Consider the following 14,590-nt stretch of genomic DNA (forward strand, 5'->3'; position numbering starts at 1 on the left):
TCATGCATGAAACAGTTAACAGTAAATACAATAGGTAGGTCTTGTAATAGAGGCCGTCCGGGATGATGGTCGGGTAAATTTCGACTGTCTCTGGAAAATGAGGGTATATTGGATAGGAACACAAATTTTGCCTTGCAACAGGCCACATACGGACCCGTCAAAGAGTTGTTACAAGGTTTCTTAACGTGCAAAGAGCATGGCACTGTCTGTACACGAATCATTTGATTTAACGTCCCCATTCTGACCGGACGTGGTTGCAAGTTTGATACCTCCCACACAGCCAAACGGAATCACAACTTTGGCAAGCGTTTTACTGCCGGTCGGAAGAAGACCAAATCAATCTAATTAAAATATTGATCTCTGATTACGTTATACTACATAATGATACATTTTGGTGACTTTGTCATTTTATCAGATACGTTAAGCAACAGGTCAACTTGATAGGTATACCTAACTTGATAGGTACCGTTAATTTTATTACTACCACTGGGTCGATGCCTCTGCTGGTGGACTATTAGTCCCCGAGGGTATCACCAGCCCAGTAGCCAGTACTCATATGTATAATCAGAGATCAATATTTTAATTAGATTGAAGACCAAGTGACCATATTTCGTCTCCAAAGTCACCCTTGGTGTATATTCACCAGAGACTTTGGGCCGAGGATGACTGATTAGTTGTTTAGTACTTGTTGTCCAGTTGCAAATATTACATTAGAACAAATTAACAACTAATGCAGGCGATAGCCGTGCACGTGAACACGGAGTCGATTAAAATGAAGGGCGGTATTAAATTTTAAATGCCCCTGGTAAATGATGATATATTGGAAATTAAATCTTGCAACTGGCCACCTGGCAATCATCGCAAAAACTTATCTTATTATTACTTACTTTGTTTAAAAGCATCTGATAAGATACCAGTCCAGTCTTTTGAAGTGGTATGGTGTATCTTAGCTTAGATCACACTCTTATTTCTGTCATACATGAATGACCTTCCACATTACTTAAAACATAACAAACTATATATTGTATTTGTTTTTCTTTAGTTTTTGTACATACATCAGTTTCCTTGTTTGTATGGGTTTTTCTCACTTTTTAAGGACGACAAGTTGCCTATAGTTATTTCAGCTTTCACTTTGTCCGTCCATCTATCCGTCATTTTTTTTCATTTCGTCTCTTGTGGAGAGTTTTCCCCATTGACAATCATATCCTTATTTTTAGCTCACCTGGCCCAAAGGGCCAAGTGAGCTTTTCTCATCACTTGGCGTCCGGCGTCCGTCGTCGTCCGGCGTCGTCGTCGTCCGTCGTCGTCGTCCGGCGTTAACTTTTACAAAAATCTTCTCCTCTGAAACTACTAGGCCAAATTTAACCAAACTTGGCCACAATCATCATTGGGGTATCTAGTTTAAAAATTGTGTCCGGTGACCCCGCCAACTAACCAAGATGGCCGCTATGGCTATAAATAGAACATAGGGGTAAAATGCAGTTTTTGGCTTATAACTCAAAAACCAAAGCATTTAGGGCAAATCTGATATGGGGTTATATTGTTAATCAGGTTAAGATCTATCTGCCCTGAAATTTTCAGATGAATCTGACATTCCGTTGTTAGGTTGCTGCCCCTGAATTGGTAATTTTAAGGAAATTTTGTTGTTTTTGGTTATTATCTTGAATATTATTTTAGATAGAGATAAACTGTAAAAAGCAATAATGTTCAGCAAAGTAAGATCTACAAAAAAGTCAACATGACCAAAATGATCAGTTGACCACTTTAGGAGTTATTGCCCTTTATAGTCAATTTTTAACCTTTTTTCGTAAATCTTAGTAATCTTTTAGAAAAATCTTCTCCCCTGAAACTGCTTGGCCAAATTATTTGAAACTTGGCCACAATCATCATTGGGGTATCTAGTTTAAAAATTGTGTCCGGTGACCTGGCCATCAAACCAAGATGGCCGCCACGGCTAAAAATAGAACATAGGGGTAAAATGCAGTTTTTGGCTTATAACTCAAAAACCAAATAATTTAGAGAAAATCTGACATGAAGTAAAATTGTTAATCAGGTCAAGATCTATCTGCCCTGAAATTTTCAGATGAATTGGACAACCTGTTTTTGGGTTGCGGCCCCTGAATTGGTAATTTTAAGGAAATTTTGCTGTTTTTGGTTATTATATTGAATATTATTATAGATATAGGTAAACTGTAAACAGCAATAATGTTCAGCAAAGTAAGATCTACAAATAAGTCAACATGAACGAAATGGTCAATTGACCCCTGTAGGAGTTATTGACCTTTGTAGTCAATTTTCAATCTGTTTCCTTTGTTTAATATTCACATAGACCAAGGTGAGCGACACAGGCTCTTTAGAGCCTCTAGTTATATTTGCTGACAACAACTTAGTATTTACAGACCAACCAACCAAAGTTTTCACACAAAAAAAGGGGTGGATGGCCCTTGCCCCCTAAATCTGCCAATGAACGCCCAAAAGTAACAAAAATATTGGCTGTTTTCTTACATGAAATTAACAGTACCAATTTTCTTGCACCAGATGCACATTTCGACAATACATGTCTCTTCAGTGATGCTCGGGGCCAAAATATTTGAAATCCAAAGCTTATACAAAAGATGAAGAGCTATAATCCAAAAGGTTCAAAAAGTATAGCCAAATCCATGAAAGGAATCAGAGCTTTGCATGAGGGAGATACATTCCTTAATTTATAATTATTTCTAATATTTTGTAACAGCACATTTTAATAACACAAAAAATCCGTATTTTCATGCCAACACCGAAGTACTGGCTACTGGGCTGGTGATACCCTCGGGGACTAATAGTCCACCAGCCGAGGCATCGACCCAGTGGTAGTAATAAAATTAACGGTACCTATCAAGTTGACCTGTTGTTTAACGTAGCTGATAAAATGACAAAGTTACGAAAATGTATCATTGACCAGTGTACCATTAAAATGAGGTCAAGCTCAGATAACACCTGCATGTCAGACAGACATGTAACTTACAATCATTCAGTAATATAAATATAGTTGACATATTGCTTAAAGTACCAGATAAAATGACAAAATTTTGAAAATATATCATTTGACCAGTGAACCATGAAAATGAAGTCAAGGTCAGATAATACCTGCCAGACAGACATGTACACCTCACAATCATTTTTAAATACACCAAATATAATTGACCTGTTGCCTTAATTATCTGAGTTAATTACAAAGTTACGAAAATGTATCTTTAACCAGTGAAACATGAAAAAGGAGGTCAAGGTCATATAATACCTGTCAGACAGACGTGTATACCTTACAATCATTCAATACACCAAATATAGTTGACCTGTTGCTTAAAGTATCTGATAAAACGAAACAAAATACGAAAATGTATCATTGGCTGGTGAAATCGAAAATGAGGTCAGGGTCAGATGATACCTGTAAGACAAATATAATTGAGCTGTTGCTTCACGTATCTGATAATATTTTTTTTACAAAAATGTATCATTGACCAGTGAACCATGAGGATAAGGTCAGGGTCAGATAATACCTGTCAGACAGATATTTACAGCTTTAATAATACAATCATGCAATATACCAAATATAGTTGACCTTATAAAATGACAAGATTACAAAAATGTATCATTGATCAGTGAAACATGTAAAATGAGGTCAAGCTCAGATAATACTGTAAGGCAAATTTAGTTGACATGTTGATTCATGTATCTGATAAAATGACAAAATTACGAAAATGTTTCATTGTCCAGTGTACCATTAAAATGAGGTCAAGGTCAGATAATACTTGTCAGACAGACATGTACTTCTTACAATCATTGCATACACCAAATACAACTGACATGTTGCTTAAACGGTATCTGATAAAATGACAAAAATACGAAAATGTATCATTTGACCAGTGAACCATGAAAATATGGTTAAGGTCAGATAATACCTGTCGGACAGACATGTACATATTACAATCATTCAATACACCAAATATAATATCATTGATCAGTGAAACATGTAAAATGAGGTCAAGGTCAGATAATACCTGTAAGGCAATTATAGTTGACCTGTTGTTTCATGTATCTGATAAAATGACAAAATTACGAAAATGTTTTATTGAATCGTGAAACAATGAAAATGAGGTCAATGTCATATAATACCTGTCGGACAGATATGTACACCTTACAAACATTCGATACACCAAACATAGTTGACCTACTGCTTAAAGTATCTGATAAAATGACAACATCACGAAAATATCAACCAGTGAATCATGATAATGAGGTCAGGGTCAGATAATACCTGTCAGGTCAGACAGACATGTACACCTTACAATTGTTCCATACACCAAATATAGTTGACCTATAGCTATTATTATTTGACTACAACATACCACTAAAACATAACATTGAGGAATGAACCCTAAAAATGTATGATTTTGCACTTTTTTTCTACAAAACTTCTGACCAGTTGGATTTAGATTAATAAATACTAGTACAACAAATTAGCAACTGGGTCAGGACAATCTAATTTAACATTCTACTCTTTGTAAGCAAGACTTGGACACACATGTTTTTCAATCAGATTGGGGTCAGAATGGACTGCTATAAGGGGAGAGAAATATTAACAATCAAGTCACAGTAATTGAAGATGAAAAATCATTGTCCTCATTGTTATGGCCAGTAACATAATTATTTCTTTTCCATCCATTATAGATTCTTATTCTTGGTATTTGTATTAGATGACATCCTCAGGATTATAATACTTTTAAGAAATTTAACAATTATATAACATCTCTTTTTTTTATAAAACAAAAACAAACTTTTTTTCATACACTATTCAAATCAAGTGTAGTTTAATATATAGCCCTGCAAATTGTGGAGAGAAAAAACGAAAAGTTCAGAGAAAACAGAAGGACTTTATGATGGACAAATTTATAAAGAAGAAGAATGTCTCCATAGTACATGGATGCCTCATTCGCACTATCATTTTGCATGTTCAGTGGACCGTGAAATTGGAGTAAAAACTTTAATTTTGCATTAAAATTAAAAAGATCATATCATGAGGAACCTGATTTTTGTGTACTAAGTTTCAAGTAGATTGGACTTCAACTTCATCAAAAACTACCTTGACCAAAAACTTTAACCTGAAGTGGGACAGACAGACCAACAGACAGGAGAAAGGATAGATGCACACACCAGAAAATCTATTGCCCCTCTACAATCATAGATGGGCATAAAAATTCCATTCTATTAGGAAGGTATAAAAAAATCAAAAAAATATGTATAGATATTTATTCCCCAAATATAATGTATTTTATCTGACAAACATAATAATTCTGTAATTCAGTGGTTGTTGTTTGTTAATGTGTTACATATTTGTTTTTCATTCATTTTTTTATATAAATAAGGCTGTTAGTTATCTTGTCTGAATTGTTTTACATTGTCATTTCAAGGCCTTTTATAGCGAACTATGCGGTATGGGCTGTGCTCATTGTTGAAGGCCGTACGGTGACCTATAGTTGTTAATTTCTGTGTCATTTTGGTCTCTTATGGACGGTTGTCTCATTGGCAATCATATCAAATCTTCTTTTATATATATATATATATATAAAACAAAATAACTTTACAAAAGAAACCCACACTAATAACAATTTATGATAATTTTTTTTTTATTAAATTGCCATCAGAATAAAAATTCTTCAAATTCTTTCTCACTAACCTTAGTTTTACTGAAAGGTTAAATGATGATAGAGTATACAATTCCTCAAATAAAGGAATCCTGTTTATCTAATGTTAAACCTATTAAGTAAGCAATAATCATACATTTTGTAATCCAAAATATCTATGATTAGCAATAAAATCGTAAGCTGATATAGCTTTTCGCTGAAATGAATTTTGAAGGATAATTTTCATACATTTTGCTATCAAATCAGCATTGAATTCGAAATCAGATAATAAAATGATATTGTCTAACAACTAAACATATAACCATAAATATGTAAATATATGTTTGAATAGCAGTGTGAATATGATCCAACATCAACTAAACATATTACACATGTACTTTGTTATTATATCCATCTCAAATATGACCACTTGTTTTAACAGTACATGTGTGAAAATGGTGATTTTCCCTAAGTTTTACATGTAATTGTATGGCACTTCATAGTAGAGATAAGGGTATATAGAACATAGATATAGGAAGATGTGGTATGAGTGCAAATAAGCCAACTCTCCATCCAAGTCACAATTTATAAAATTAAACCATTATATGTAAACTTACTGAATGCAAAAATATTTACTTTATTATCTACTGAAAAAGTTCTTGATTCTTTTTAATTGGATAAATGGTCGAGTATAACAAACAAGAGGCTCTCAAGAGCCTGAATCGCTCACCTTAATGTTTTTGTTTGAATCTCTCATCAATGATTATTTTGGCTTTTCAAGTTATTTAAATGTTCTTTGAATCGTCCTATTTTCTTCAAAAGCAAAAAAAAATAATCATTTTCTCCTATGTTATATTTTAGCCATAGGAGCTATGTTTCTTGATATACAAGGAAATAAAATATAAAATTTATACTAGATACTCTGAAACTCATTTAGCCTAAGTTTGGCTGAAATTGATACAGCAGTTTCAAAGGAGAAGATTTTTTAAAGTAAGTCAACATGATGAACAAATTGTGAAAAAAGTTTTTAAAGGGCAATAACTCATTTTGGTCAAATGACTAATTTGTAGATCTTACTTTGCTTAACATTTTTGCTATTAACAGTTTATCTGTATCTATAATAATATTCAAGATAAGAACCAAAAACTGCAAAATATCTTTAAAATCATCAATTCAGGGGCATTATACCTAAAAAAAACAGTTACCCAATTGGGCTGAAAATTTCAGGACAGGTAGACCTTGACCTAATAAATGCTTTAACTTCTTGTCTTATTTGCTCTAAATGCTAGAGTTTTTGAGATATAAGCCAAAAACTGCATTTTACCCTGTGTTCTATTTTTAGCCATAACGGCCATGTTTTTTGACGAAATAGAAAATAAAACACAAACTTCATTTTATACACCCTACTGATCATTCAGTTGAAGTTTGGTTGAATTTGGTTGAGTATTTTTAGAGGAGAAGATTTTTTAAAAGTTAGCAAATATGATGAACAAATTGTGAAAAATTGTCAATAAGGACAATAACCCCTTAAGGGGTCAATTGACAATTTTGGTCATATTAACTTATTTGTAGATCTTACTTTGCTGATCATTTTTGCTGTTTACAGTTTATCTTTATCTATAATAATATTCAATAAGATTCGGGCCAGGTGAGCTAAAAAAGAACTGGCATGCTGAATTCTGACATAAATAGTAGTTTTATGCAGGTTTTACTGTAAGCGTAAACATTATTCCCACATTTTTGTCTGTAATGTCAAAAATCTCAATAATAAAGGCACAACATTATCTATGAACTTAAAGTATGGAATGTTATCAAACTCAAACAATTTTTCATTGACAGAAATTCACAATATACAATGAAAAAAAGATATGTAATATAATGAAATTGATGTAGCCAATTTAGTAATATAAATGAAACAAGTGAATCTGTAGCTGCTCACTGATGATACCCCCGCAGCAAGTGTATTATTTTAAAAGTGTAAAAATATGTAAGTGTTCAGTTAACAAGAAGTTGTTGAGGGATGATTCTGAAAACACATCACACAGTATAGCTGACTTGTATAAACACTGCAACCAAATTTTAGAAATCCTTGTATTGTAGTTCCTGAGAAAAATGTCACAAAAATTTTCAACTTGGCTATCATGTATAAAATGATAAAAGTGTTCAGTTAACAGGAATGGAATTTGGCAACTTATGAATCTGAAAATGCATCACACAGTATACCTGACATATGTAAACCCTGAAACAAAATTTCTAAAATCCTTGTATTGTAGTTCCTGAGAAAAAAGCGATGAAAATATTCATGAAACAGATGGACTGACAGATGGAAAAACAGATTTACAACAGTATACCCCCCTTTTTTAAAGCGGGGATATAATAAATGATAATATATAGCTAACAGATAAAGACAAATATTTAATAATACAACATGCATATAATCTAGCAGTATCAAAGGGATCATAGATCATCTATATAGTTGATGGCTGATGAAGTTGCACCGATAATAAATCAAAATATACAAAGCATAATTATTTGGGCATTAACATGTTTCCCATACTGTTATACAGTAAAAAATAAGAATTAAATTGTCTTACACAAAATATTAACCAACATGTTTACAACATATACAATAATGAAATAATCCTATGTGACATAGAAAACAACTATTTATTAATACCACAAAATGATACTACCAATATAAAATGAGATGTCCAACAATACATCTTTATATCTCCCACTTTTAGGTTTAATAGCATGATAACCAGTGGTATTAGCAAAGGCAGATTAAGGGGAGGACAGGGGTATGGGCCCACCCTAGTGGTTCAAACCCCAAGATCCTGGATCCCTATCTGATTAGGGAATGTATGTAAACTTTGCAAAAACCACTTAATAAAATATCCATGAAATACAAGTTTTCCTCAATTCACAAAAATCGGAATCCACAGCATGTAAAAGAAAAGAAATTATGTTTTGCAGAATACATCAGTACATGAAATGTAAAGCAGCACCAAATCTACAAAATAATGATACTCTATAGCTTGTGTGGAACAGGAATCCAAAGGCATATTTTTCTTTTCAACGTGGCAGCAGACATCATTTGACATTTCCAAAGAAGTTTAATAATTTTCCAACAAACATGAGAAGACAATTTTCAAAGCTTTTTACGTTTTAAGTTTTATCTTGAAATTAGCACAGGGACATTAATTATGTGCATAGATTTAATATTCTATTAAAAATCAACTTATATCTAACATAAATGATTATAAGTTAATGGCATAAATTTTTAAATTTTGTTCAGTATAATATTGATTAGAATTTTTCTGGAAAACTAGCAAGTTAATTTGTGTTTTAACTTTCTCAAATCACCTTAATACAACATTCTCAAAATAATATAAATGACATTTCAATTTAAAACTGTATCAACCTTAAACAAATAAAAGATTGTACATGTACTCCATAGATTTTGTTTTTATTTGTTATAAATTCAATTAAATTGACAATGTTATATATATTAACTGATACAAAATTTAAAAATTGTAAACAACATGCTTAGCAACTAAAAATACATTAATAACAGTACTAAAAAAATATACAAGTAGAGGCATCTCTGTCTAAGGGAGGTAATATAGTTTCATGGGAGATAACTGTGTACATAATAAAATAATAAATAAAATCAGTATGCTTGACAGAATTGTTACAGAATTTGGTTTTTGATAAAATTAGTTTTAATTATGTTAATACATAATCACGATAGGCAAATATAAATATACTAAAATTTATTTAAAGGCAGCAGGAAGAAAAATATATATAATTTTATGCCAAATCTCAGGTTGATCTAAATAGGCTGGGTGACGAGCATCTTCAATTTTAAAAAGTCTACTGTTCGGTAATTTGCTCAAAACATTTTCAACACTGTTCTTGAAATTTGAATCTTTATCACCATAAACTATTGCTGCTGGAATCTAAAATAGAATTTATTTATTAGATCTAATATGTGCATTTTATTTTACTTAAAAAGTCTATACTGACCAGTGCGTGAACTGGTGACAAAATATTATCTCCCCTGTAAACAGTGGGCTCTTCTGACTAGAGGTAATCGGTAAAGAACAGCGGAAAATGGTGTACATTTTACGAGCTTGAAATGAGCTAACACAGACGAACTGAGACGTGTCAACGTAATGTGAATATGATAATGCACCAGGTAAATTATTAATTGTTAAGTTTATCACATCATGGTATCTTCATATGATAGGTAAATAAGTGAATTTTCGATTTTAAGTGTCGTCAGGGTTCAAACCTGTAATCATGCCAACCTTTCATTATTTTTTTTTAATACTAACCTATAGTCGGAACATCTTGATTTTCTCCCAATTTGTAAAGTTAATTATGCTGCTTGACATATATTTTTTTTGGGAAAAAAAATTGATATGCAGTCAAATGTGGCAGTTTTTAATAATTGTAAAATGCTAAGAAATTTAGATTTTATTTATTTTTTGTCGACAGCCAAAAGATGATTTGACATGTAACTAACTACTTTTTCAATTTCATTGTAAAGTAAAATTGGCTTTTTTGGGGGGTCTCTGTTTATTGTGGTCTGATGTTTTCAGGTTCTCTTTGGATTGCCAAATAATATTATAATCATCTAATTGAATGTTCAAATCATTTTGCAGCGATGGTGTGTATGGAAGGAAGACTGTTATAAAACCCAACAGTTCCGGATGGCCCTTTAAATAATTGCTTAACATCAATAGCGATGTAAGATTCAAGTGTTTGATTTAGCACAAGTTTAGCCAGGTTTTCCTTGTAATTGTGGCAGAAAAACCACTAGACCGTGTCATGCATTGAAAGGATATCAAACGGATATTTTATGGAATGATTCTCGTACATATAAAATAATATGCATAGGAATGTGGAGCTAGTGTCTTTCGTGCAGCAATTTTTAATTTCCAATATAAACTCTGAAAAGACAAGAGCATAGAAATGTATACCAATGAGAAACATTCTTTGTGAATAAAATCATTCCAAAACTTAAATGTGTCATTAGTGTTGCATTATTTACCAGTAGAGATAATCAGATTCCAGTATTAAGATTGTCCAACTCATGGTTTTTGTTTGTAATCATTTTTGTAAATCTTTGTTGTTTTGACAATCCGGGCTGTGCATGTTGCCCAGCTGCCCCTTTCAGTGTGAGACAATATTTTGTTTATGATAAACAAAATCACTGATTCAAGACTGGAGCGGAACCCTTTTAGGCAGTTAGTGCCAATCCTTTAGGTTTAAACCATTACATGCAATACGGGGAGAAGGGGAAGATTTTTTTTTACCGAGTCAAACATTTTTCCTAATAATAATACATTGAGATTTAATATATACATTGCGATATTCAGTGTGTATATTAAAGTATTGCCAACAAAATTCATCAAATTTGGGATCATAATATTGTTTAAGAAAAACCCTTACCCCCTGTACATCATAAAAGTTCAAAATCTCCTGTAACAGACGTGCATGGTTAATTCGGATCACATATTTTCTATTCCGATGTTATAAGAATTCGAAGGTTCATATCATTTACAATATCATTCAAAAAATTTCTGTTTTTTTTCTTTTTCTATCAACGTTGAACCTCGAGGTTACATTGTAGTAAAAAAAAAATCCAATAAAAACGTTGAATGTAAATGATATGCACCTTTAAATCTTATATTGTAGGACTCATGTTGTTCAAACATAATGTGTTGATCACTCATGTTATGATGATTTTGATAAACTTCACATTACATAATCTTTCACGTATATTGATTACATTATATCGAGTTGTCCCAACGATATACTTGTCGGTGTGCTCAATCATACGAATTTACCGACATTCATATAGACAAAATGACACAACTTTGAAAAATTCTTGTGACGAAACTACATTGCGGAACACGTTAAAAATTGGATACCCAGAAAGCTACATTATTAAGGTTTGATATATATTTAAAAAAAAAAAAAAGAAAAATATGCAGTCAAATCTGGCAGTTTTTTACACACCCCTATGTTGAACAATCGGTTGTTCAATTAACAGCATGTTTGGCAATTAAAAAATCATATATTAACACATTTAGCTTTAACATATACTTTATTTATAGTGATTGTATAAAAGTTATATAATGGTTTTGTGTTTTAAGAGATATTCATCCCTATACATATCGGGTTTTATGCGTAAATTGTCTCTCCTGTTTTTAGACCTTTTCTATCTCTTTCATAAGAAGACTGACTTTTCTATTGTTCTTGTGTCACTGGAAATCCCACTGTGACTACATAACCTAACGGGATGGTAGTTTCGTAAGCCCATCAAACTGGGTAAAAATCCTTAAATTTGTCAGTGCTTGTTCTAAATATTCGTCAAATATTTGACACTGAACTTTGCGAAAAGATCATTACTTCTATGACATGCATTATCACTAAACTAGTACACATTTTTGTATGGAATGGACAAGATAAATCTGAAGCCTCACATATAGAGGGGTCATTGGTGACCATTTGCATAATCAACTTTGTGTCTATACCAGTCATACCTATTCCACAAAGAAGTCAAATTTTCCTGTATTTTTTAAACAGTCAACCCACTTAGATTGATTACTGATGGCTGATTGCCAATAAGTCCAGTGGCTAAGTGGCAAATATTTATTTATATAGAAATAAGGGCATATATTTGGCCTACAAAAGGCCAGCTACAGATCCCTAGAGTTTTTAACTTTTCATAACATGAAAATAGAACGTTTATATTCTGACAATCCATATCTGATAAAAATATACTTCCTCTGTAACCATTAAAACCAAACTGAGGATTTGACTCAATTTCTTGCAAATGATTAGTAATGATAATACATACAGGACACTCGTATATAAAATGTATACACATATAAAATTATTCATCAAGTATAATATAAAAATGTATCTAGTTGATTGGTTTATTTCAGACTGCGTTTTTTTTTTAAGATATTGTTTGAATCCATACACATATTACTAGACCAGATGTAAAATTTCAACAGCTGGTGAAGTCAATATTGCTGACACATATCTAACTTCTGTTATCACAAATCCATAAGTTTAAAATACGAAGGCAAACAAATATTTCAATTTCTGCAGCTTATATCCTTTTTAATATTTACTGACGGAAATTTGTGTATCCTATTTATTAACCTTTACTTGATTCCTTCATTCAACATCCATAAATCTATGTTATACAGTTGTATAATTACATACCTGTAATTCTTTAATATACTGCTTGTAATTTCCTGGAATAATAGGAGCTACAGGTATAAATCCATGTGACTTCTTATTACCATTTTTAGGATCACTCAGTAAAAATGGCAAAGAAAAACTTCCACTCATTGATGGACTAACAATAACAGGGGCTGTAAAATTAATAGCTTTCATCAGTTCCTCCATAAACCTAACTTCATCATCCACATCTTTTTTCTCACTGTTACCATAATCTGAAATTAAAACATTGGTTCAAAATTAAATAACAAAGTATCTATCAGTTTGAGGATAAACTTAAACTTTCTATTGATTTGTCAATTTTAAATAATTGCCTGTTATACAATTGTGATTTTCGTTTTACCTCAGTCCACCAAACTTTAATTATTCTATGCCATTTATGCTGGATTGTATCCACTATAAAAATGATACATATAGCGCTCAAACTTACAAAGCCTTATATATACATAATGTCACCACTTATCAATCTTTTACTTAATATACAGGAATAGCATCTATATAGTAACTTCGTTAATCCATATACTCGTGTCTGCAGGTATTTTTCTGTTTTGAAACTAAAATAGCTTTCCAATGCAACCTAGCTAATTATCATGATTATTTGGACTCCACCTATAAAATGTATAATAATGATTTATCTTTGATAAGGAATAGGATTATTAAGACAGTGCTATTTTTTTCTATATACTGTATAGTGGGATTTTTTGTGGTTGTAAAATTTGGTGATTTTCATTGAATAAGTTAAACGAAATATTTTAGTGGTTATGAATTTTGCAGACTTAAAACTTTTATTAATACCTTTGCATAGGTTTTTTTATATTGGAGGAATTTATTTTTGCGATTTTTGTCTATCCGCAAAAATAAGTGAAAATGTGCATCCTGTGAAAATAACCCACTATACAGTACTTCATAAACAACAGTATGAGTCATGGGAGGTTACCTAACTCATGCGTCACAAAATAATAACTTAGTTTTCTCTTTTTAATTGTTTTACGTTGTCTTATCATGGCCTTTAATAGGTGACTATGCGGTATGATGGGCTTTGCTCATTATTCAAGGCCGTACGGTGACCTATAGTTGTTAATGTCTGTGTCATTTTGGTCTTTTGTGGATAGTTGTCTCATTGGCAATCAAACCACATCTTCTTTTTTATATTACATGTTGAATCAGAAACAGATTAAATGGTGATTTACCTATGATATTGAGCAGAATGTTTACTTACTAGGCAAGTCAACAGCCATAGGTGTGTAACCCATAGCTCCGATATACTGCAATGTTTTTATTTCTGCCCAGTTTTTGGATGTAAAGCTTTGTCCATGCAGCAATACAACACCTCCTTTGCATTCTCCTTCTGGTTTTACTGTTCTTGCAAAAATATTCAAGTCCTGAAAGAAGAAAGTGTAAAATTTATCAAAATATATATTTATTACATTGCACAGGATGTTTTGAGGTTAATTGATGCATTTTTTAATAACTCTGTTCATATTCTATCCTTCAGTGACATCTCATCAAAAATTGTCTAGATCCATTTACCCTTATTTCATTTTCAATGTGGACATTCTTTTCCTTTTTTTAAAGTACAAATGTAGCTGATCCTTACCTACCAACTTTTTAAAATCTCCATGGTGGATTTTATACAAGAGAGGAACTGGTGCTATTCTTTCATT

General features: G+C 31.9%; 1 protein-coding gene across 1 annotated transcript in view; it reads right to left on the reverse strand.

Moving 5' to 3' along the window:
* LOC134706152 (uncharacterized) overlaps positions 1–14,590 on the reverse strand; it is a 28,652-nt gene that overhangs the window by 6,363 nt on the left and 7,699 nt on the right. Inside the window, exons 3-5 of the mRNA XM_063564860.1 lie at positions 14,146–14,308; positions 12,909–13,141; positions 9,443–9,622 (exon numbers count right to left, since the gene is read on the reverse strand). Of these exons, the coding sequence (XP_063420930.1) occupies positions 9,443–9,622; positions 12,909–13,141; positions 14,146–14,308 (576 nt within the window). The remainder of the gene's footprint in view (positions 1–9,442; positions 9,623–12,908; positions 13,142–14,145; positions 14,309–14,590) is intronic.

This window comes from Mytilus trossulus, chromosome 2, assembly GCF_036588685.1.
Source record: "Mytilus trossulus isolate FHL-02 chromosome 2, PNRI_Mtr1.1.1.hap1, whole genome shotgun sequence".
Classification (NCBI taxonomy): Eukaryota; Metazoa; Mollusca; class Bivalvia; order Mytilida; family Mytilidae; genus Mytilus; species Mytilus trossulus.